At 31.3% G+C, this 26,744-nt stretch overlaps 2 protein-coding genes across 2 annotated transcripts; both read right to left on the reverse strand.

The window, feature by feature from the left end:
• Window positions 1-1,351: 1,351 nt before the first annotated feature.
• Window positions 1,352-12,793, reverse strand: LOC123697492 (putative uncharacterized protein DDB_G0282129). Its single transcript, XM_045644024.1, has 2 exons — window positions 12,584-12,793; window positions 1,352-5,158 (listed from the first exon to the last, which is right to left on the reverse strand). The coding sequence occupies exons 1-2, from the start codon at window positions 12,602-12,604 to the stop codon at window positions 1,829-1,831; spliced, it is 3,351 nt and encodes a 1,116-aa protein (XP_045499980.1). The 5' UTR covers window positions 12,605-12,793; the 3' UTR covers window positions 1,352-1,828.
• A 5,897-nt stretch (window positions 12,794-18,690) lies between these two features.
• LOC123697233 lies at window positions 18,691-26,744 on the reverse strand. Its single transcript, XM_045643673.1, has 3 exons — window positions 26,628-26,744; window positions 26,432-26,482; window positions 18,691-21,000 (listed from the first exon to the last, which is right to left on the reverse strand). Exons 2-3 carry the CDS (start codon window positions 26,447-26,449, stop codon window positions 18,820-18,822), a joined length of 2,199 nt encoding a protein of 732 aa, XP_045499629.1. The 5' UTR covers window positions 26,450-26,482; window positions 26,628-26,744; the 3' UTR covers window positions 18,691-18,819.

The following is a 26,744-nucleotide window of genomic DNA, read 5'->3' on the forward strand; positions in this document are numbered from 1 at the left end:
AGAGGCCAAAAATTCTCCTTCCTTTTCTAACCAGTATAATATTATGTATCGGAATTAATTCAACGGTGAGTTACTTAATACTTGTCCCACTGATCGCTACCGCTGCATCGTTATGAATATTTTATACATTATTATTTATAATAAATTGTTTATACATTTTTCAATTTAGTTTGTTTACATCTAGCAACATACAATGAGAATAAATACATAGAGTCTTTTATTAGACTTAAGTCTTTACCAATCTAAAAAACTATATTCCTTATATAAATATGGTAACATAAATAGAATGTAGTTAAAGAACAAATTGAATAAATAAAGAAATATTCAACTTAATCTGTCAAAAAACATGGAATAGTTAATTCACTACTTATATGATACAAAGCATGCAAAGTCTATTAATGTTCTCCGACTCTGTATAAATCATGTTTTTTTATTGACGAAACAAGCACTAACACGTAAGAACAATTATTATTAAGCACTTAATAAACTGGATTAAGATATAGATATCAATACTGATTAAATGTAAATCAAAACTTAAATACTATTTTTTATACTCAATACACAAGATTGATAAAACCAATAAATAAAGAAGCGTTCATATTTTACGCTAAATTGAATGTTCAAATTGATTGATTTCTGCAGAAGCATCGTAATAATTATGTTCTCTTGTGAATTGTATGGAATGGCCGCGAAAACAACAGCTAAGCAGCGGGATCAGAAAGCGAAACACACGCAACTCTTATCTTAAACAATATATCATATCAAATTAGTTTTATTTATCGTTTTTCTCACCCCAAGAAATGGAAGAAATTAATTTGTGGAATGCACTCTAACGCACTTTGCACTTCTGTCATTTGTTTAAGGTTAATATTGTAGTGAAATTTTAAATTACAGGCTAGTGTAAAAGTTACATTTTCATTGCATAAAAGTATTAAATCGAATAGGAAATTTTGGAAGGTCTAAGCGATGAGCAAGATAAATTTTAGTTATGCAAAGAAAAATGTTTTTTACAAATATATATACTACTACATACTATGTGGCGTTTGATATATAATATGTTTGCTCTTTGATAATTCTACTAATGCTTCAAGCATAATGCAAAACCTCAATAAACACAGGAATTTTAGATATAACATCATTAAAAATTCATTCGTTTATTTATCTATGTACAGTACATGAATTGAGTATAAAATAATATATCTTATACCGATTCTAGACTTTATTATTTATGTTAATTGTAATAGATTCATTAAATAAGATTGATTTTAACAGCTTATGAGTAGGTTTCAAAGAATGATTGAAAACATAAGAAAATTCTGTAGTTTCTTATATTTAAATAATGATCCAAAAAATAGTTTCAAAATTTTATTGAATAACGAGCTCAAAAACTTAACAATTTAGGATAAATCAACAGTTTGTATTGATGTACAAAACAGCTAAATGCCTTTTTATTACAATATAACAATATAATATTTACAACTTACATACTAATTTTAAATTTATTTTTAAACACTTTATTTACAGAAATAACTATCCTACAATGGCAGAAGTATAATGGAAATTATTAAAAGAATTCATATTGTCATAAAATACAAATAACATCTTCCACGATCAATATCTTAAATAATGGACATAAATATAATCTATGTGTCCTTCTCTTAATCACGCCCGGGCCCTGATTTTAACAAAAGCTCAAGTTAAATAAATAGTAATGTTTATACTCATAGTAAAATCAGTGAAATATACAATATGTTTAAGCGACAGTATACTACACTTTAATAGAAAATAAGTTATTATTGACACACATTCAGATGATAATTTACAAGAGTTACGTCTCTTCTATAGGGTTTTCCTCCTCGTCTACCATATCTGATTTATCCTCCATTACGGGTGGTGGTTTTAATAGCGTTGAAACAGCTGTTTTTGTTTCTCCAACATCAGATGCATTTGCTTCATAAAGAGCTTCCGTCTTAAAAAATCTGAGCGATTTAGGCTTATTTACACGCCTCTTTCGACTACTTTTATCAGAATGGTGAATTACCTTGCTTCGTAACTTATGTGGGGGAGGTGGTTTTAACAAGGGATAAGGCTGGTCTACTGAACTTTTTGGATACTTTCTTAGATAGGCATGGCGACCGTGTGTCAACGAACTGGTATGTCTATATCTATCACCCATTGTTCTTCCATTGGTAGAAAACATTTTCAGAGGCCGATCCTCATCAATATTAGTTTCAGTGTCTTCGTCTGTTTCGGTCAAATCTGTATTGTCTTGACCGACTAAAGAAGTGTCCTCTTCGACCACAGCTCCTATTGGGTGGCTATTTGATGGTTCTGCAATCGGAATATTTTCTGGTCCTTCCTCACTGCGTGAATATTTAATACCTTGAAAAGGATAATGATTATTACTAAAAATATCGAAATAAGAGCTAGGAATAGTCCCGATACTGGAGCTTAATCCAGTATTATCATTTTTCAAAAGAAGCTGTTGTATTTGTGGTATGTCAAACTTTATTGGTTTTGCGTATTGATCCCTTAAAGAACTTAATTGACTGTCATCTATAATTGGTTTTCCTTTCAGCATTTCAGCAACTAATTTCAAATCAATATTAAACGGATTAGCCACTTTAAAACCATTGATAGTAGATAATAAATTACTGTTTTGGGACTCAGTTTCTTGCCTATTGTTGTTTATATTATTTTGTTTACTAGCGATCAATTTATTCAGTATATCGGTTGCTACATCGACATGATGGTTTTCAAGATTTTGACTTAATCTAACTGGAAGCGGATTGGGCAATGGATTTTGTTCAAAGTTGTTATTTTGTAATCTAAATGAGTCAACATTTAAGTTATGTGTGAGACGAAGAGGAATATCATTAAATTTCATAAGGGTCGCTATATCGGATCCTGTTAGTGGCTTACGCTGTAAAATATTCTGTTGTATACTATCTGCAGATAAAGAACTATCTTGATTACTAGAAGAGTGACTTCCATAGTTGTTTAGTTGTGACGAATCATCAACATATCGTTTATTCCCAGAAAATCCTCCAAACCCAAAAATAGCATCTGATGATTGCGACTTTCCTTGGAGAGAAACAGAATCCTTCTGTTTCAAACGCTCAGCAATAGACATGTATTCTTCTGGTTGAGATTTAATTCCAAATGAATAAACGTTGTTTTTATCTTTATAATAAGTCTCGCTCGTCGGTCGATTAGCTTGTTTTAAGTTTTGTTCAACTTGTTCTTTATTATAAGACGTTAAACTGTATTTATTGTTTAAATCCAAGCCATTGGACTTCATTTGAGCATTAGAGTTTTGAACAACATTCGAAACATCTATGGGCACAATATTTTTTATAGCACTATCATGATCAAAGGACTGCTTAGGTTTATCTACGTAGTTTTCCCTTGAAAAATATTGAGACGGAGAATTATAATCTGTTTGCATTGAGCCACTTGAATATTGATTAGAATTTTGATTTTCGTATTTGTTTCTAGATTTATCATTGTTTGTATAATAGGTATCACCATTTGAATAAACATTGTTACCATATTGATGGTTTGCTGAAAGCCGATCAGCTTCTAGTTGTTGTTTTAAATTTTCGTGAGCTTTTGCAGCGGCCCTTGCAAATTCTTCAGCTTCTAATTTTTCTGTACTGGATTTTGATATTTGATTATAGTTATACGGCCTACTAGTGTCCATGTGGAAATTAACTTGACTCATAGCTCCGCTATTGTCTGATTTTGTATTATATAACTGATAGCCTGAGTAACTTCCCGTCGATACATCTCCCCCATAGCTAGGAGACCTTCTTTCGTTAAGTTTCCATCCGTAATCACCGTGCGAATAACTAGGTGTTTGTCCAAATTGTTGATCTACTTCCCTAACTTGAACTTTATAGTTATTTTGTTGTTGGTTGTCAGGATTGATGTAATTGTAATATACATTATTTGCTGCACTTAAAGCACCGAAACGACGGCTATCTTGGTTAATATTGTCGTAGTTATTATCTATTTTTGTGTCTTCTTGGTTATTATATCGGTAGTGTGTGTTTAGGGGATATTGTGACAGAGATAAATCTTGACTAGACTTAGGCAGGGCCAAACCATTATTGTAATTAGAGCCAGAACTCTGCCAATTATCTCTTATTTCTTCCGAATAGGGAGATGATACTGGAGATATAGTCGATGAAGGATAGTCATTTTGATATTGATTCTGTGAATTTGTTTGGTATCTTAAGTTGTTACCATATTCCATCTGTATTTTTTTATTTAACATATTTGTATCGTAATTTTGTAAGCTATTGCCAATTGTAGACACCCTGTTGCTATTGTAATCTACAGTGCCTGTTTGCGTATTTGTATAAGGAGATGATACGTATGGTTGTAAGTTAGGTGGGCTAGTTATGTACATGGGTGAGGCGCTAGAAACAAATGTATTTGTAGGTGTACCAATGTTATATTGATTACTCGGTGTGGATAAAAACGAAGGCGCTGGGGTGCTATGCGGAGTATCTAAATTATAGCTATTAGCAGTATTATATTGATACGTATTTTGGTTAGAATTATACATCGAGTTTAAAGACTTTTGTTCTTGCATATTTTGAAGGGGTTGATTATCGTAATTAGAAGCAGTCATGGTTGAATATGAATATTGGGGCTGAGGAGTAGCCGTGTATGAATAAACAGAAGCTTGCGTGGATAACTGTTGCTGTTGCTGGTGTTGTTGCTGCTGTTGCTGCTGTTGTTGGAGGTATTGATTTTCCGCTCTCATCTGTTGCAAGAACTCCTCAGGTGGAAGGGAATACTGCATACCAGCATACTGGTTACTAGCTGCAGTACCTGTATCTTGAGAATTGTTACTATCCATTTGAGTTTCATCTCCTTGTGAACCTTGGAAAGGATTTTTGATACGATAAACTTTCCTTGTTCTGCCGCGGTCGCGGTTAAAATCGTAATTGTTTGCGTTATTTTGCATCTGGTATTGAACGTTCAAGGAAGACATTGATTGACTATTTGGATCATTTTTGCTATAGCCTGTAATCGTTTCGATGTGTCCATCATTGCCCACTTGTTGTACGCGCAGGATGTCTTGATTATTGAATCCATCTTGGCAGTGCGTGTTGTGGACTATTACGATCAGCACTAGTATCCGTATCTGAAACAAAAATAACAATTAAATACAGCGAATTGTTTGGTAATACGCGCCGCTCTATCGGTATAAGGAAAGCTTTCGGTTTATTATATTTAGATAAAATTGAGCTGTTTCTTAAAAAATATCAATATTTTTTTGAAATGGTTAATATATTTTTATAAGTGAATAGAAAATAGCGCATGAATAATTTATCGTTTATTTTTAAATATGCTGCCTATATGAATATTTTATGTTAGAGCTCTATGTTATAGCCTATGAAAACTTGATAAAAACACCGCTACTTATTTCACGAAATGTTCTTATTATATTAATATACAAATTAAACTAAAAACAAACTCAGGGCATATAAAATTTGATACTTTGAAATAAATACGAAATAAAAATACCTATTTTACATGCGCTGATGTTACAATCATTTGAGGAAATAAGCTGTAGGCGGTTGAGTTAGGTATAGATAAAAAAAAGTATAGATACCTATCTAAATCTTACTGCCTCCTAAATTTTATATCAATTGTAAGTACATAAATTGTTTAGGTATCAATAATCTTTTCTCAGTTGAGTAATCCGCCTATTTTAAAAGATGTATATTATCATTCAATATTATTTTTGTTCTGCTTACTACAATCACAAACTAATAATAATATACTACGTATACAACTACAACTTTACGCCCCTGCTGTATAAAAAACACTGGTTATGGCAATGTTAAATTACTAAAAACCATCTCGACGTCGCCTGAAATACACGAGTTTTGTATAACTAATGTATAATATGTTAGTATATTATGTTGTTTTGAACACGGCTAGAATGATCGCCAAACTTAACATATATTTGCATTTCCAATTAAACAAAAATATTGAAATTGAGTTAATATATCAACTATCTTATCTACAATTAATGTATAAAATATACTAAGTAGTGATCGATGCAAAATATTTAAGGATACAAACACTTTCTAACCCACGGTTCGCTTGAAGCTTTCAATTCGTTATGCATACAAAGCGATTGTCCGGGGTTAAGGGGCAAAAGATAATTCTTAGAGAACAACATTGAAACTGAGATGGGTTGTGAATTATAAACGGTGCTTTTAAGTAATGAGTAAATTCAATACTTCTTATTAAATCGCGCAAAGCTTTACGCGATTTAATAAGCTATAATATCATGTATGTCGATTTTTTATTTATTATTGTTAGAATCAATTTCAGATAACTTTAGATGTAAAAAATAATGATACACTTATACTACGTTATAAGTATCAACTGTTACTTAGAATATTCGCTCGATAAAAATCGTGATTTTAAGTTGTTCTTTAAATTAATAAAAGAGCTAAAATATATAATGGAACTTTAAATTATTCATGGCACCCCTGTAATTTGAAGAAATAACTATATTCTCTCTACAGCAACAATCGATACGATTATACTAATTACTAGCTTACCGCCCGCGGCTTCGCCCGCTTTCTCTAAAACGATTTGAGATTTAAACTATCCTATCTCTCCAGTTGGATCGAACTGCACATGGTGTGCAAATTTTATTATAATCGGTTAAGTGGTTTAGGAGTCCATTGAGGACAAACATTGTGACACGAGATTTATATATATTAAGATTTGAAAAGATTCAAAATAATAGACTAATAAAAACAGTTGTGTTTATCAATCAAACCGTAAACCGTAAAACAAATCAATAATCACACGCCGAAATATCCTTCAAAAGCTCGCATACTAGGCAACCCCTTACTTAATAATTATATCCTTACAAGGTAACAAAACTTAACTGTTTAATAATAACATTAGAAAGTGTTGACATTCTATTGAAGGGTATTAAACGTTTAAATCAAAGCCAAAGGTCACGCGACAAGATCTGTGGGATGTATTTTCTCTGCCCTTACGTTGTGGCCTTTTAAAGAAGTTTCACTAGGAATTCATTGGGGAAAGCGTATAATGTCGCATCGACTACCTGTTTAGTGTCTTACGAGGAATTATGATGTTTCCGATAACATTGTATATACAGTACTTGACGTAATAGCTAATTGATTACACATCTCCCTTTCATTGTATATTTGATGTAGCTGAAATTATTTGTCAAGTTATATACTCACATACCGTTATGGAGCTTCATTTCGAACCGTAGCGTATTCTCGGCGCGGTGGCGGTGTATAGTAGACAGTAGTTGTGTTTATATCATTTTATTGAGTTTGTTTTTAATGTTAAAAAATAAGCTATAATTAATTGAGTTTGACTGTATTTAAAGTATTTATTATAATTTTTCTGAACAGATAATCCATACTAATATTATAAATGCGAAAGTAACTCTGTCTGTCTGTTACTCAATCACGACTATACTACAGAACCAATTTTCATAAAATATGGTATGGAGATATTTTGATACCCGAGAAAGGATATAGGCTACTTTTTACCCCGGTACATAGGATAGATTTTATCCCGAAAATCCCACGGGAACGGGAACTATGCGGGTTTTTCTTTGACTGCGCGGTCCAAGCCGCGGGTGGAAAGCTAGTTCTTAATATAAAAGAAACAGAAATATAGAAAACGGAATGTATAGAGAAAAATATTCAGAATATTATTTATAAATATTTATTGACTAGTCTTAAGATTTCTCTGAATGAAATCGATTCTTATAAACGGTTTTGTTCTAAATTGGATAAATTTATAGTTATGACATTACTATTTACTTAACTGTGGTTATGCTCATATTTAGACATAAAAATTTACGGAGGATAAAACATGTTTATTTATATTAAATAAGGAGAAACTTATATTGTTAAAGCACGATTGAAATTTAAAAGATGTAAAGTGTATTTTTTTACATAGGTATTCATGAAAATTTCATAATTTGTATTCTTTAACTAAGTAGATATATTTTAATTCTCAAATGCGACTTATACCATTGTGTAGGTAAGTAGGTATCTAATTCAAAAATGTGAGTTATAAAAACTCTACATATAATAGCTCTCCCTAACATTATTAGATCTGCACTAGGATTTTCATTTTCATCGCATTTCAAAATTATTCATATTTACAACTGTAGTCGGTGAGCCAAATACTAGTTTTAGTAGCATACCATAATATATTTAAAAAGTTGAAAATTTTCCTCAGTAAAGAGCACTCCGTCCATGACATATGCATTCCTATTAGCCAAGACCAAAATGAAATACAATATTAGTGTTATGGCGGTGTGGTGTAAACGCACCTTTACCCTAGTTTACTTTAGACATAAATTTATAACGAAATACATGGACTGCCATGTTGTGATGTTTGCCAGTTTTTCGTAATTTTACTAAAGAGCAATAAATTATAACTTGAAATAGCAGTCGAGATTTGAATTCGTTTGTGTGTTTTAAATACCTAATACAAATACAACATTACAAAGTACAATATAATAAATAGTGAACTATGTAAGGAAAATAGTTCAATATAAACTACTTAGTGTTATGTTATTAATGAAATTCAAAATAATAGTAATTCAACGAATAAGTCAATTTGTCTATAATCATAATTCATAACGATTACAACATTCCTATAATGCCATAACACGATAATCCGCATTAGGTATAATTAAAAAATGGGTACATTCATAGGCATACGTAAGTGACCAATTAAATAAATAAAAAAGGCTTCATAAATTTAGAAAGTGGGAACTAGGAAGTCTTTTAAACGGAAACAAACCGTCCATAATTTATGAAAAAACGTCGCGCACTAATCACCTCTATAAACCAAAACAATGAACCGAATACGTTTCACATCCCATTACACACAAGAATATTCTTAATTCCATTCATCTCAAGGTTAATTTAGCCAAGTATTTAATAATTACATAAGGCATTAAACTCACGCAAAACCCAAAGCGTAACAGACACGCGAACTTTCATACGAGAAGACATTGCACTCAATCAGATTCGCATCCCACGTCGGTCTTATTACTAATTGCCTTTTAATTAACGTTACGTCTTGTCGTTTATTTTTTGTTACTATGAAATCGAAACTTGATCAATACAATTAGCATATCTGCTAAATTCGGTTTCATTTCATTAATTGTATTCAATGTTGTGCAGATTTTTCACATCCGTGTGTTTTGTCTTTTCTTCTTGAATACGTAATTATCAAATACGGTAATATTTAAATAAATATATAGAAGAGCAGAATAAGGAAAATACAATAATAAATACACAAAGGCATACTTTGTTAAATATAAGTGAATTAGACTATGTACATGCATCTAAACTAATATAAAGCTGAAGAGTTTGTGTGTTTGTATGAAGACGCTAATCTCAGGAACTACTGGTCCAATTTGAAAAATTCTTTCGGTGTTAGATAGCCCATTTATGCACCAACAGGAGAGGAATACTGCGGGAATAACCACGGGGTACAGCTATTAAATTATAAAAACGTTCTCATAAAGCTTCGAAGCTTTCTGTATTCTATTTTAAACTAAACTTGTAAGATCGTAATTTCTTTCGGGTAAAAACTGTTAATTACTTGTTACTATAAAATAAATAGTTCGTGAACATAATAATATGTTTACTAAATACTCTTTATTAGATACTATAATAATTTCGAAACTAATACCGTGCCTGATTCGTAAGGCCTACCTAATTTGGCCATGTATCATATTATATAATACTATATAGAAAGTGGAATACATTATATTCCGGCAACGGAAGAGATTAAATTGATTAATAAATACCTTATGAACAATGGACAGTTCCTTGGCGACAAAAGTGATGAATGTTATCCAAACAATACGGTAGTAACGTTTAACAAAACAAAGGAAATACCTATTTATTAAGTGCAATTTGTGTTTTTATTAACTGGTGTAGAATTTGATTATTTGTTTTATTAATTATCGTGGTAGAGCTAATAAAACCCAAATCTAGATTGCACACTGAAGACCCATTAGTGATAAGGTTTACCTGCATAATTCATAATAATATCAAGTATTATTAAACTTGGAATACATAATATTTTACTTTGTAATAATTGGCACTCGAGAAAATTTTTCTAATACACTTTTTTGTTTCAATTTACAAATGCCTCCGATTATATTGAATTTTGTTACTTTCATAGCTCGAACTTCGAAATTTCTTTCGTTAACTACACTTTTAAAAACACATTGCTTATTCTATATGCAACCAATATGGGACCATTTATTTAAAGGCTTTAATATTAAATGGCCATATAAATTCCATCCCCACACAATTATTTTATTTAAATTTAAAAGACTAATATTATGTACGTTTGCTCTATAATCTTTATTGAAAACTTACCGTTTCGACCGACTCTAACTCCACCTACGTTTCTCAACATCTATAGATTAAATATTTTTAGGATTCGATCGAGAATAGTATCTCTTGTAAATAAACTTATGAAAATATATATTACACTAGCTTTCCACCCGCGGCGTCGCCCGCGCAGTCAAAGAAAAACCCGCATAGTTCCCTTTCCCGTAGGATTTCCGGGATAAAACCTATCCTATGTCCTTTCTCGGGTATCAAAGTATCTCTATACCAAATTTCATGCAAATCGGTTCAGTAGTTAAGACGTGACAGACAGACAGACAGAGTTACTTTCGCATTTATTATATTAGTATAGATACTCAATAAGCAAAGATTGTTTATAGTTTCGGGTCTACATATACTCTAATTAAACTAAAAACTTAATAAAAACCACAAATGCAAATGTGTCTACCGCATGATTTTATTACATCGTGAAAATCAAGTACCTATAATATATCAAACAATGTAGTGCGTTTTAAATTGATACTATTTTTTAAGAGTTTTCCAATACGCATCAACATTATTCAATATTCTTTAATTAATTTGTCAGATCTTCAAGTAATTGAATATTTATACGACGTATATAATGTTATTAAGAAATTAATATCTATACATATAATAAATCTGTAGAAGGGTCAATTCTGTACATTGAAAATATTGAAAAAATAAATACCAGGGGGTGTTACTGGATCGATACCAATCCCAAATATGTGATTAAAAAAATTTTTGTCTGTCTGTCTGTCTGTCTGTCTGTCTGTCTGTCTGTCTGTCTGTATGTGAAGGCATCACGTGAAAACTAGCGGTTCGATTTCGATGAAACTTGGTATAATTATACCTTATTATCCTGAGCGTAAAATAGGATACTTTTTATCCTGGAAAAATACGTAGAAAAAAATTAATCTTAATTTTTCAGTTTTATCCATAGACGTTGTTCCGTAGAACCGCGAACACACGTTGCGTATTATAAATTATTATAGGCCTAGCCGTATTTGGGAATTGGGTCCAATAGATATTTATAAGATGTTATTGTCAGAGGTCTCAAAATGGAGAAATAAACCATCCACGCGAAGACCGACATCCGCGCGGACGGAGTCGCGGGCGGAAGCTAGTACTTAATAATTACAATATATACTTTAGCTATCTTTTACATTTTATAGTGAAGCAACGATTTAAATTTTTAATAACTTGTAAAATCTGTTTCTGACTCCCTATTTGTCGATATGCACTTCCACTACATTTTTTTTTATTGCATTAATTTTATTATTACGTGTTAATAAAATAAATAAACCATACATCATATTTGAAATAGACGGAAAGTCCCCAATAATGTATGCCGACTTTTAAATATTATGTTCAGATGACTCAAATGACTTGCGATTATGATGTAAAAGCAATAAATTGAAAAGAATATTTTCTTCGTGTTGTTTTTCCGCGTTCATTCGGTTATGCACATATTACGTGATAAAAGGCGCGTTTATCGACATAGGTTATTGTATTAAAATCTGGACAGTACCAGAGATTAACAGAAAGATAAAAATTCGTAACTTAAGAATTCTACGCCTGAATTTAGTAGTTGCAAAAATAGTGATACCTATGTTATTTTTTTAAACTAGATGTGAGCATAAAATCACAATATAGGTACTTTAGAATTTTATTATTGATAAAATTGTATTATTATTATTTTAAAGAAAAAATTACAATGTCTCTAAATATTTATTTTTCTTATTGACTCCCTTAGTTAAGAATTTCTTAATAATGCGATAAAATGTACACCTTCAACGATTGCTTCACTTGTTAGGTTTATTTTAATATAACTATATCATATAACTTTTAAAATGTGTGCTTTCATAAACTGGTGACTTCTGTTTATTTAACTCTTTGACCCAGTATTGGCCTCTGACACGATATTACACCACTACTTAAATTATTCATGTTATAAATGTATTATGAGGCTAGATCGATGTATATCAGCTCGTTATAAGTATAATGAGTTTAAATTGATTCATTACATAATTGAGTGATTAATTAGGATTTCTAACTAATAAAAATGTTACATTAATATTCTTTTGACAGCTGATTTAGTTCTTTTAGGTCATAGTTAAATACGTAAAAAATCACAGATAATTAAAACTCACCGTTTGCAATACGGCTCTCATTTTGTAACAAATTTAACACAAAATATCACAGTTCCTCGACAACCAATCACATATTTTAAACACACACACAATCCAGAACGCAGTTAAGATATTACAACTGAAGGGTGGTTTTCAATGGTCGATCAGTGTTGAAATGAAGTTCAAGGATAGTTAGAGATAGGTTTATATATGGGGGTAGCGGAGCGTGGCAGTGTGTGTGTCTAGGCGGTGCATCATGCACATGCATTGTGAGTGCACACTAATGCAGGATGGCTAGTCAAACTAGGCCCTTAGTTCTTGATAGAGGTGGTAACGCGTGACTCTATGCACTTTAAATTATTTGAATGTACATTATGGTAACTACAGTGGTGCAATTTTTTTAATAAATTATCGAATTTTAAAAAATAACATCACCACCACTATATTGTTATCAACCGTGAAAAATCCTAAGGTTCTATAAGGTTAACTAAAATAAGTTTGTTTATGTCCTTAAATCAGCATTTAAAGAGGATGTAAAAGAGTACTAGTATTTTTAGCTTACTTTTACACTTGCTTAGAGGTAGGTATTAGACTTATAAATAACACATAGGTATAAGTAATTTCAAATAAAAAAACGATATAGTTTTCGATATTATTATAATTATAACATTTTACCAAGTAATAGAAATTATAGGAACTGAAATACTTTTACATAATACAAATGTTAGATTAATTCTCCGTAACAAAATAAAGGAGTGCCTGCGCATCTCCGTGCACTTCCTTAAATGTTCCCACATAAATTCTGCTGCACTCAGTAAATAATGATGCTGGCTTTAAAACATATTTACTTTCACTACATTTTACAATATTAATAAGGAGATATATGCTGCGGATCTGTATTTAAATAATTTAATTTATTTGCAGCATCTCTCGTGACTTTTTGGTTTATGTAAATGCAAATAAAAATAATATGATTTTAATAACTCTAGTTTAGACTTTAGAGTATTTAAAATCTACTGTGTTTTTTTTAATTGAGTAAAAAAAAATCTTTATACATTTATTCTTTAAACTGCTATTCATTGAGGTACTTCATTTATCAATAACTGAACATAATCGTAATAACTCAGCCCCCGGAATCACAGACACAATAGAAAATCTATTGTGTCGTCGTCAGATCGGGCCGCTCGGTGCTCAATGGATAAAACTATTATCATTTTTCTCGCCTCGCATTTGAACATAATAAGCATAATATTTCTTTACTAAGCTATTTCCTCAGTAATTTGGTTCGGCGTTAAAGTGCGGTTTACAAAATAACGCCTACAGCAATAAGCGCAGTTTTGTCTTGTTTATGAGTTTTAAGCTGTCGATAATACTACGGCGTTTTAGAATCATAAATAATAAACAGAGACAAATTGCTTTTCATGTTCGTTGAAAATAATAAAGCGATTTAGCTTTATTAAATGCCCTAATAAATGTATAGTTTGCTTTTAATTTTATAGAATGAAGTCCTTAGCAAAGTGCGTGTTCGTAAGTATTGGATGATGATATGATTCTTAAAGTTAAAGGTTTTCTGTTTTTAACCGACTTCAAAAAAAGGTATGTACACCGATTACTCCGAGGTTTCTGAACCGATTTACGTGATTCTTTTTTTGTTCGATGCGGGATGGTGTCGAATTGGTCCCATAAAAATTTTATTCGGATAGGCCCAGTAGATTTTATTTTATAAGCATTTTTGTCTGTATTTGTAAATGTTGCAAGTGCAAGTTTGAAGTCGGTTGTTTTTAACGCAGTTATGACTTGTCTTATATAGAGAATATTCAAATGTATGCTAGTAAAATCCGGTGCAAAATATAGTTTAATTTCTTAGTATTCACAATCTATCTTTTTACTTTATCCAACACTATATTTGAAATATTACTGCACAAAGAGTATTCTCTAGATATTTCTGTTTATTTTTACAGAATACGTGTAATTATTCATACAATTATTTATTGTTTAAAATACACAGTCTCTCTGTTCACAAAGATAACTCCTGTCACTGTAATCTCGATCATGAACAGATAATATGTATATAATTTGTTATTCGTTTTACGCACGCGAATTGTGTGAAAACCAGTAAGATTGTTTAATTACAAACATTTAAAACGATTTATTGTGTCATGAAAATAAATGATACGCTTTTTAATCTTACGTATTTCTGCTGTTGGATAATATTAATTAAGATTAAACACATTTAATAACAAAATATTACACTTGTATTTTTAAGTTAATGAATGTTATTTAATACTGTTTTTTTTCAACTGAAACATGTGAAAATCATTAAAAATTTTAGAATAATACTATTTTTTATTTTTTATTTGTGCATTGTACAATTCGTTACACGTAGTTCATGTATTTCTATTAACCCAATTATTAATATTATTGTATTTCTCTCTCTGTTATAATAAATTATAAAATCCATACAATTAACCCGGAAGGACAAATCTAAACAGCATGATTAACTACTAATGGTCTATAAAACTTTATGTCACACTTACGCAACAATACTTTCCTAGCCTAAGCTTTAGACAACATCCAAAAGAAGTAAGGTTTTACTTTCCCCGCGTATTTCCTTCCTGATCGTCCGGTCCGCATTGCTCTGCGGAATCAGGAAAGGGCGCGACTAACTTATCATTAGTGACACTTGATTCAGGAAGCCGAATTATGTATAACTAGGTATAAATAGATACATTTACATTTAGGTAATAAGGCAGGAATCTGAGTGGTTAATTTTTTTTTTTTTTTTTTTTTTTTTTTATATGAAAGAAGGCAAACGAGCATGTGGATCGCCTGATGGTAAGCAATTCCACAGCCCATAGGCATCTACAGACGTGTCCGAAGATGTGTTGCCGACTTTTTGAGGTGGAGGTATATTCTCTTTTTAAATGCCTCGATGTCATAGGCGTTCGGGAATATCGCCGAAGGCAGGTTGTTCCACAATTTGGTTGTGCGCGGAATGAAGTGGCGGGTAAATCGCACCGTACTAGAGCGCCAGAGGTCCAAATGGTGAGCGTGAAACTTGGTCTTATGCCGTGCGGTACGGTGGTGGAATTCCGCGGCAGGTATCAGCTCAAACAGCTCCTCAGAGCACTCCCCATTATACAGACGATAGAAAACGCATAACGATGCAACGTCTCGTCGTAAACCCAGAGGATCAAGCCGATCGGTAAGTGCTTGTTTGCCAATAATTCTGACGGCTCTTCGTTGCACGCTATCAAGTGGCAGGAGCTGATATTGTGGTGCCCCGGCCCAGAGATGGGAGCAGTATTCCATATGAGGCCGTATTTGCGCTTTGTAAAGTAGTAATAGATGTTCAGGCCTGAAATACTGCTTCGCTCTATTTAGGACACCCAATTTTTTGGAAGCTAGTGTAGCTTTGCCTTCCAAATGATAGCGGAACTGAATGTCATCAGAAATACTGACACCAAGAATTCCGATACTAGACTTGATACTAAGGGGAGTGTTCTCAAATAGGGGTGCTGTGAGAAATGGTGCTTTTTTAGCTGAAAAAAGACATACTTGTGTCTTGTCAGGGTTAAATCGGACAAGATAGGTTAATCAAATGTTATTTTTTTAATACTTTTTATTAAGTATTGTTTATCTCTTTGTATTTAAATTAATATAAGTATCTTTTATGATAGAAAGACAATTTTATTTAAACTAAAACAACTTATTATGTGTGTGTGTGTATTAACCGACTTCAAAAAAAAGGAGGAGGTTATCAATTCGGCCGGTATGTTTTTTTTTTATGTATGTACACCGATTACTCCGAGGTTTCTAAACCGATTTACGTGATTCTTGTTTTGTTCGATGCGGGATGGTGTCGAATTGGTCCCATAAAAATTTTATTCGGATTGGCCCAGTAGTTTTTATTTTATGAGCATTTTTTTCTGTAGGTATTTGTAAATTTTGCAAGTGCAAGTTTGAAGTCGGTTATTTTTAACGCAGTTATCACTTGTATTTAATAACTACTGCATATAAAGGTAAAAGTAAAAGTAAAGAAAGGTAAAAGTAGTTTTTCAAACCTTTTCACATTTTAATAGATATTATTTATATCTTCATGATTGCTAACTTAAAAATAGAAGGTTAATATTTTTACCAAATTTAAATATTCGATAATAGCGTTTGAATGCATCAATAAATAATTTAAAAATTATTTATTTAAAAATCAAATCATCCCACATCAACCGACACATATTTTTGTAAGCTTATCCGTTTTAAAAGTAACTTGTGACATTTTTTGTGTCAAATATCTGATGAATTTATGTGCGAAGTAATTAATGTACAGAAACGGAAAAAAAATCCAAGAACATAGAAGGTACCTGTAGATAGGTAAAAGTGTTTTATAACTACTTAATAATACATAGAAATAAACACTAAACAGCTTTGCTGGCGTGTCTAATAATAAAATATAAATCAGCACTCTATGATCTGTGACTCTATCTAAACACAAAATTATTAATTAAATTAAATGCTTATTCGTGAGGCCAATAGTAAAGAATATTCGTTTATCTTTTGCATCAAAATTTCTAAACTTTAGTCATAGTTTGACAAACTGTATCTTTACAAACGTTTGGACCGTCTCATATATGGAGGTCAGAGGTTAAGAGGATCAAATACGCTCTTATATTGAAAAATTTTCTAAGTTTTTTTTACCATTATTGCTAGTCTTAAATATTTGAAGTTTTTTATTTATATTTAAATGATGTCCTAGTTTTGTTGTTAATGTATTGTGTAATGTAACCATTATTTTTATTGTCTTTCTTTTATATGTAATATTAAATTATCGGATTTTTAAATATGAAATTATTGTAATACGCTTTAGATAACTTTAAGCTGTATCCCATTGTAGTATTGTAATTGTACACATTTTGTTGGGTTGCGATCTGCTCGTAAAATTGATGTGGCGCCTATGGACCCGGCAAGATCGTGGCCTGTTGTGTGTATTTAATTTGAATAAATAAATAAATAAATATTGAACTATTTTTGGTAGGAAAATGAATATTCTAACACTCTTATGGAATGATTTTAATTACAACCTCAAATTCAACTACAATTGTTAAAATAAAAAAAATTATACCGGCCAAATTGATAACCTCCTCCTTTTTCGATTTCGAAGTCGGTTAATAATATCCCTTTGGTGAGCTCATAGATAGACTGCTCTCAAAATAGTATTATAGTACAAATTGTTTCCCCGTCGCGTCCCTTTATTATGTTATAATTTTTGAGAATTTATATTATTATGTGCGATGATTGAAGAATAATATGAGATCAAACAGATTATCAGTTTGTTTCGAGGTCTTCGTGTCCAGAACCATTGTTATAATCCTAAATGGTCAAAATTGAAAATATGAAGCATCATGTAGAGTTTATACGTGTATATTAGATTGCAGCATAATACTAAGTTGATTAGCTGGTAAATTATATGGTATTTGTTTAATATATCTGATTATAACTCTAAAAGAACCTAAACTATGAATTAATAGCAATAAATATATTAGTTATGTATGAAGGTAAGCCAGACTTTATATAGATAGAATGTAAGTTAACGAATACAGTCCTACTTTTCAAAATGTCAAACGCATTTGTATGAGCCAAGTATGAGCCATTCACTTAGAACGTCAGTTTGATCCATTTTATATCTGTTTCTGTTGCATATTTTTATGCTTTAAATGCATATAAAATATCAAAATTTAAGACCATTTGAAATTGTAATTAAACTTTTCTATTAAGTTTATCTCTTTGTTATAGGAAAATAAAAAGTAATAAACATTTTAAATATCGTTTTATTAAACAATAACAATTAACGTCTCATTTAATCTAATTTTTAAAATATTGCACATTTTAACAGTCAGATGCTGTCATTTATACTGACGTAAAATAAATTAATTCTTTTCAATATAATTTGAATAATACTCTTTCAAAGTTTCATACTTTTTTATATATTTTAAAGTTTAATGCAAAGCCTTTCTTTTGAAACCTTTGTCAAATGTGTTCACTATACACTACGAGTATAATTGATATGTTAGTTGGTACTTATTTAATATAGAGTCAGTTCTGACTAACTACAAATTGATTATTTCCAAAAGTAGGTTTAACATTTTATTATAATCTTATGCTATCGTTAACAATTCACTTTTAAGTATAAATATGACATTACTCTGACTACATTTAATTACCATCTATATTTACAGTTCATTTTTGCCACAATTTTACATTTACGACGACTTCTTTTCACTTCTCTCGCTTTGTTTCTTCACTGCTACTTTCACAGATGATTCCATTTTATTGTCTGGTTTAGACATTCTTTTCGGAAGAGAGTGGTAATTACGAGAATATGAAGGTTTGCTTGCTACTGGTACGTATTGTGAACTAACTGAATATTCTTCTTCAGGATTTAGATCTTGAGTATAACGCCCTGCTTGAAGATAATGCATCGAATTGACATAAGAAACCTTTTCACTCGAGGGTGATTTGAATACTCTTTGTGGTACCATGATTCTGAATTGAGATTGATATTTTGCAGATGGCATAGGAGTAACATAGCTTACAGTTTGAACGGTTTGTGTCGGCTTCTGCGGAGCATTATATGGATACGGAAACACTGTTGCTATTGTATGATCTTTGCTTGGGTAGTTTTCGGAAAGCGTAAATCCTTTTGGTGTCTGACTTGCGGCGGCTTGCGATTGGTAGGAATATACATCTTGACTTGGATTACCCCCACTGATTTCTTCATATTGTTCAGTGTGAATAAGACGTGAGGGGTAGACTGACACTTCAGCATCTTTCTGACTTGTTGAACTTGATGAATATGAAGATGGAACTGTTTTAGCTAGGTCGTAGTTTGACTGTACTGCCTCTTTGGAATACCCTACGTTTTCTCCTTCTTCTTCGTACTGAGCCGCTTGTGTATCGGCTGAGGAATAATACGATTGACCTGACTGAATATTACTTTGTTGCTCTACACTAGCGGCATCATAGCTTGCTGGCAATGCTTCTTGGCTAGCCGCTTGTGACTTGTACTCAACATTGTATGATTCTGGAACGTTTTCACTCTGCTGAACAGTAGTGTGCAAGGTTTGGTACTGCTGTACATGTTCCGGCTGTTGATATTGAGGTTGAACGTAGTGATGGGACGGCCCAGCCATTTGTGGTACGTATTGATATTGGTACTCATAGCGTTGTTGCGATGGTTGACGATAGAGAGATTGAGACTGTGGCACAAAATATTTGGGTTGATTATTTGTTGAAGGATATCTAGCCATTACTGGTTTAACAGCAGAATACTGTACGCCTGAGTAATCAGACTGGGTGTATGAAGGTTTTACATATGGATTAGCGTAATGTTGTGGCTCGCTCTCAGTTTGAGCCACTGGAGAATTTTGATAAGCCATGATTTGAGGAGCGAATGAATAACCATGTTTTTTGAAATATTGATTTACTAACTGCTGTAAATTGACATTATTAAGATAAGATGATAGTGGATAATTATTAGGCAAATTTGCATAAAGCTCTGCTGAAGGATTCTTTATCGAAGAACTTGGTATTCTTAAAACTAAAACAGGTACTATTCTTTGACCTAACTGAGACTGGTGTGAACTTATTACGTCTTGGGTTAATCCTGCATTTTGATATTGGGGATTGGTAAGTAATTGTGAGGGGTTAACAAAGTAATTCGGCATTAAAGTAGGAAACTGCGCACTTAAGCCTGAGAATTCTTGGCCATTGTATGTAGTGTACAAAGTTGATGTAGGTGCATCATTTGATTTTTGTGATACGGGTGGAGAAGGAGTCTTGAATTCAATCTCAGGTTTCTTATAATCATAAGATGAATGCTCATCTTTAACAGGCACTAGTTCATAAGCTTGCGATGGTTGAATTTCTACATTTGTTGTCGTTTTTTGATACTTGTTGCCAACTTGCATGTAGTCAGAATTATAGATTGTTTGATGTCCAGGAATATCTTCTTGTGAATAAGGATAAATCATAAACTTTCCTTTGTCTTGCGCTGATTTACCAAAATAACTGTAAGTATATCCATTATTTGTCTTATAGCCATACCCTAGGTTGGCATCAATTGTTCTTTTTCCTTTATATTTAGAGTCAGTATCATTGACTATTTCAATGGCAATTACAGCGGGGAAAGTCAATTTTTGTTCTGCAGGTTTCGTATCATTACCACTCTTCTTTATTTCTTCATCTTCTTTTATTTCTACTTCTCCCTTTTTCGCACTAGGAACTTCAGACTTTACACCAAACTTTTCTTCGACTTCTCGTAAAAATTTTCTTTCGTCATCACTGAGTGCATCTGTCTTTTTATCTTTTTCCACTGCGCCTGGCTTGTATTTCTTGGGTTCCGGATCGGCAATTGTTATAGCAACCAGCGTGCAGCATAATATCTGAAATTGAAAAATAATAATAATTATTATTTTGCAAAATATAATTTTTCGTAAATCCCCAGAAAACAGTGCCCCATTTGCTTACTTCTAGACTGCTAATAATATTATTAAGTAATTTATAGATACTTTTTGAGTTATCATGTTATTATATCATCATCATCATACACACAATATAAAAATATACTTATTGTGTATTATAAAACTATAGTTATTGCACCCAGTATTGCGTGTCTAAGTATAATAAATAGCCTTTAATGGAAATACTTTTCCTTTCATTGCTTGAAATCTGATATTGCCGATAAATAAATAAAGCTTCCAGGCATTCTGTTGTAATGTGTACAAACACATAATTTTATATAATGTAAATCTTGGCAATAAGTCATACGGTAGGCTTAAAGATGAGAAATTTTAGTTGCTTCACAATTTATGCAATAAAAGTAACGTTGAGTTAGCTCATAATACATTACACGGATTTAAATATATGACAGAGTTTACGACATACTGCGGTACGTTTATAGAATGCCATCTCAACCGTCTAATGTTATACCTACATAAAATTAAGCTGACGCAATTTTAGATAGGTAATGAGAAAAACCACAAAAAGACGATTGCTATTTTTGGCCTATTTCATATATGATTAACATAATTAATTTCATCTTAATTTGACACAGTTAATAATGAAAAACCTATGATTTTTAACATGCTATTAGCTTCACCTATATGTTTGTACGTAATCGACTTTTCGTTTTTTACCCCCTTTAAATGGGCAGTTTTAATTCAAACTTTGCATACTTATCAAGTATCAAAGACAATACATGAATTTCATGAGTTCAAGCGGGTTTGATTAGTTTTTTTCTTAATTTTTTACCTCATAAAAAACCTTGAGAAAAAGAATGACATGTAATTTTTTATCTAACACAAATACGTCCATGGGTTGTGAAATCGGAAATTACTTAATGTAAATACCACTCATTTTCTCTGCAGAGTAAACTTATAATATTTACTTTGTGAAAATTATTTAGCATTTGAATTTTTGATCCACATTAATCGCAATATTATGTGATGTAAACTATACAATGTACCTACTTAGAGATCAGGTCAAGCACAACGTAGTAGATGCCTGTAATAATACAAACTAGCTGTGCCGCGCGGTTTCACCCGCATTGCTCCACTCGTGTTAGTCTTAGCGTGATGATATATAGCCTTCCTCGATAAATGGGCTATCCAACACCGAAAGGTTTATTCAAATCGGACCATAGTTCCTGAGATTAGCGCGTTCAAACAAACAAACAAACTCTACAGCTTTATAATATTAGTATAGATAAATTTACGTATATCCTATGCGTATTAAAATATTTATTAGATTATTATTCGTTTAAATTCAAGTTTAACAAGAATGTTACAAAATATTATAAAACAAAATATGCCTAATTTATACGATCGATTTGTTTTCACGTAGATATAAAAAATTATGCCCACTCATACAACCTCATTTATAAATGTGTTTATGTAATCATTTTCTCAAGTTATGAATACCACCGACCCGGCTTGCCCTGTGCTTTTCTACCTTATTAATTCACTCACATAATTAAAATTTAAATTAATTCATAGAGCGCATGATATAATACGTTTTGCGTATTGGATAATATCTATTTATATAACACATTCTTCCGTTTTTTATACGACTCGTTAAAGCTAATTAAAAAAGTTTGATTTGCATGTTTTTTACGTTGCATGGTTATATGGCAGGGCCGGATTTATACACGACTTTACTGTTACACAGAAATAACAGGAAAATCATATACTGTACAAAATACTTAAGAAATTATTTAAGTGGTGGTACTGAAGTAAAAGTGTGTAATGTCATTGCAATTTCTTATTAATCGTTATTAAAGAATTTCTCTACAAAACAATTAAAAATTTGAATTGTCTGTGGCAAATTCAGTTTCATTTAATAGTTGTAACTTATTAAATACTAATAGCTTACCAGACTTCATAACGATAAAACAAAAATTACTACGTTACTTCTTGGTTAAGAATCAAGTTCCATTTTTCCTACAACACTCTACTCTACTCAGCTTACTGTTAATTAGCAACTGATTAATTATTATAAATAATATTTTTTTCTAATTTTACTTAATGAAAAGTCTCGCGCATTTAGATATTATCTCAAATAAACGTAGATCATATTCGTCCAAACATGCACAAATGATGCACATTACGTGTTGGAATAGCGAGATGAAAGTGAGTTTCGCGATAAATCGACATAAAAGAGAAAGTATCCAACGGGATTGCAACTGAATAATATATTTCCTGCCGTAATCCTAGTGATATGTCATAGAACATTATCATTATCTACGATCAAGTGGTCATCGGTGCGATGACAGCGGTTAATGCGTGTTTTTTCAGATAGGAAGAGAAGGTACGAGTTCATGATAGTTCACACTTTTAAGGCCTAAATCCAGTGATACAAAAACATTTTTTTTGTAATCAAAATATATACACGCTTAACAACGAGCAGAATGTCTAAGAACCTATAAAATTTGTACCTCAGCTATATTATAACTACATACTAATATAAGACAATTTGAATTTGAATTCATAATGTGTTAATAATTTTTCTCAAACTTTTTACATGTGAAAAACCAATAAATATTGGTTTCAAACACAAATGCTTTTTTATCACTATGAATTTATTTCAAACGTCGAATTAATTCAATTCATTTTTTTAAGGTATTCAAATAAATACTTCCTTCTGTCCAATATATATAAAACAAACAAAACAAGAAAGTAAAAAGTCAACTTTAATAAAACTCTACCATTCAATCACTTGTCAATATGCATTGTGAATTTACGATCGATTTGTAAATGAGTAAAAGTACAAATCCAAGATTAAAAAAAAACGTTCGTAAAATATCATCGATCGTTAGAATTCTAGCAGCATTGTCGATTCTATTTATAAACTTGCAACACTCACATTTAGTAGAAATAAAAAAAATCTTTATTGAACATTTTGATTTTACAATAATAGAATGAGGCTTTAAAGCCGGTGTCAAAAGAGAGCCAAATTGAAATGTAATGATATCAAACAACATGACTTTGATATAACAGTGATGTACAACATATTATATTGAATTCAATGAAGCAATACGCCCAAACAAATGTCTATTGTCTGGTTTAAGTGATTGCAACCTCAATCAACACTACCATTCAAAATAGACTAATATCCCATCATTGTTCGTTACGCAATCTTATAATTACTATAATTATTTTTCTCCCAAAAATGTAGGCCGGGAGATTTATTATTAGGTATACTTTATTTGATTACATGACGCCTATTGTGATTTTTTCTGAGCAATGTAACAATTTCTGGTATAAGTTTACATGAACAAAATTATATGAGACTAGCTTACCCGCGGCTTCGCCCGCTTTGTCTAAAACCTAATAAATTATATACTAAAACCTTCCTCTTGAATCACTCTATCTATTAAAAAAAACCGCATCAAAATCCGTTGCGTAGTTTTAAAGATTTAAGCATACAAAGGGACATAGGGACAGAGAAAGCGACTTTGTTTTATACTATTTATGTAGTCATGATGATACTGATTGAATGACGCACTAATAATTGTAAAATGAGTTTAATAATTTTATTACCGACTAATAGTACTACCGCGACCGTCTGTAGCGTATGGCAAGCAGATGGATGTAATGTAATGTGTCTATTTAATTTATGGAGCAATTATGGATTTTCCTTGCAAGTATAACTATTTTCATGTTACGTATTTATGTATTATCTGGGTCAGTGTGAAACAAGATTGCGTTGGAACCAAAACAGATAAAATGTCAAATCTAATTGAATTGCAAATATTAAAGTTCAATATAATTACTATTTCCTCTAAGTCTCTATATCTTGTATTCTATAGAGTAAATTGTTTGTATAAATAATAAGTCATTCAATTTAATGTACTGTATAAACAAAAATAGTTTTGCGATCATGACAAAATACATTCTCATTTTTAAATAGTAAAAGAAACGATACATAATATGTACCTATAAGGTTTTCTTAATAGACATTTTTTGCATTTACCTACGCTATTATTAGGTATTAGATTACTTATATTCAACTTATTACTAATTTACAGTAATATCTGTAATATATAATAATTTACAGTAATCAGTACACTGAAAAGCTACTTAACCGATTGTGATAATTCTTTCATCCACATCCCGGGCACATCAGTATTTTTATCTATTAGGAATATGAAATGAACTCTGACCATTATGCAAAATATTTTGATATATTTTAGTTTAATTTAATATATCTGTATGTAATAAAAATTAAGCGCAAATCTCGAGAACAGCTGAACTGATTTCGTTAATTACTTTTTTATATAATATTCCCTCGAGTGAGGATGGTTCTTATGGCGAGAAAACGTAAACATGTACCACGGGCGAATCCCGAGCGTAGGTACCGCAAGTTTTTCAATAAAGTTCGATATGAAATCATATGAAAAATTCAACTAAAAATCTTTGACCATCTTTAAAGAATGGAAGAATGATTAATACCTACCCATATTTGTAAGCTTTGCTATTACTATAAAATATAATTTACGCTCTACATCAACAATATACAGTCTATAAAAATACACAGAATGTTACAGTACTTCCAATAAACTTGTATCTCAAGCATACTATGTATCATACATACTACATACTATGTAGGTATCACTTGGTACAGTTCAATCGTGGAATCGGTTATAGTGAAGCTAGATTGCATACAAAAATGTAGGTGAGAGATGCAACTGACTGCTTTTTGACTGTCCACGTAGCGTTTAGACCGTTATTCGAAGCCGAAAATGATTTCTCATATTGATGAATTTTATAATGTCTATTTAGCAGTAACAAGTTAATAAACAATTAAAAGTTTTTTCTATTTATTACAAAACTATATATTCAAGAGTTTACTTGATACTTAATCTAAATTATAAACTCGTTAGGTACTTAAGTAAATTGATGTTTATGTTTTAATTGCTCTAGCCGTCAGATAAACCGCAAATGATCTATTCTAATCGTTATTTTTTAAATAAACAAGACCTTCCTTTTTGAATAGTTCAAGTGATATTAATTAAAAGGAAGTCTATTTTGTACTTTGTGTATCAATAAGTTTTAGAATGTATTTGTATTGTATTAAAGGTAAATTAAATATCGATTCTATAAAAATACAATTAATGAGTATAATGTAAACACTTGATTTTATAATTTCACTTTAGTTATAACTTTGGTGACTCATAAATTAAAGTTACTCTACGTTTATTCGTAAAAGCTTTCAATATTTATTAGAACAAAAAGTGACTATTCTATAAAAAAGTTTAAATTCCATTGTTCTCTCTATAATCTAACTATAAAGTTGTAAAAAAAATTAAGACATTACCAAAGTAATCCACCGCATCGTTGCTACCGGATAATAAAAGCCGCTTCACTTCTGTCAAAAGAAAACAAACTTTGAATCACTACACTGCACCGCACAACACTATCACACCATGCATCTGCATGCTACAATAAGCTGTATCCTGTATACAAAAAGCTCAAAATCGATTCCATTATTTTAGCATACAAGATCACCGTACCTGATTTCGTGTTCCAGTGGTCGAATACGTAAAGCAATGGGTTCGTGAATCACTATGTTACGTTCTTTTATACCTCGGAAGAGTTCACAAGATGCGCTATCCGAAAGCACGCTCATA

This window comes from Colias croceus, chromosome 14 (genome assembly GCF_905220415.1).
Source record: "Colias croceus chromosome 14, ilColCroc2.1".
NCBI classification, from domain to species: domain Eukaryota; kingdom Metazoa; phylum Arthropoda; class Insecta; order Lepidoptera; family Pieridae; genus Colias; species Colias croceus.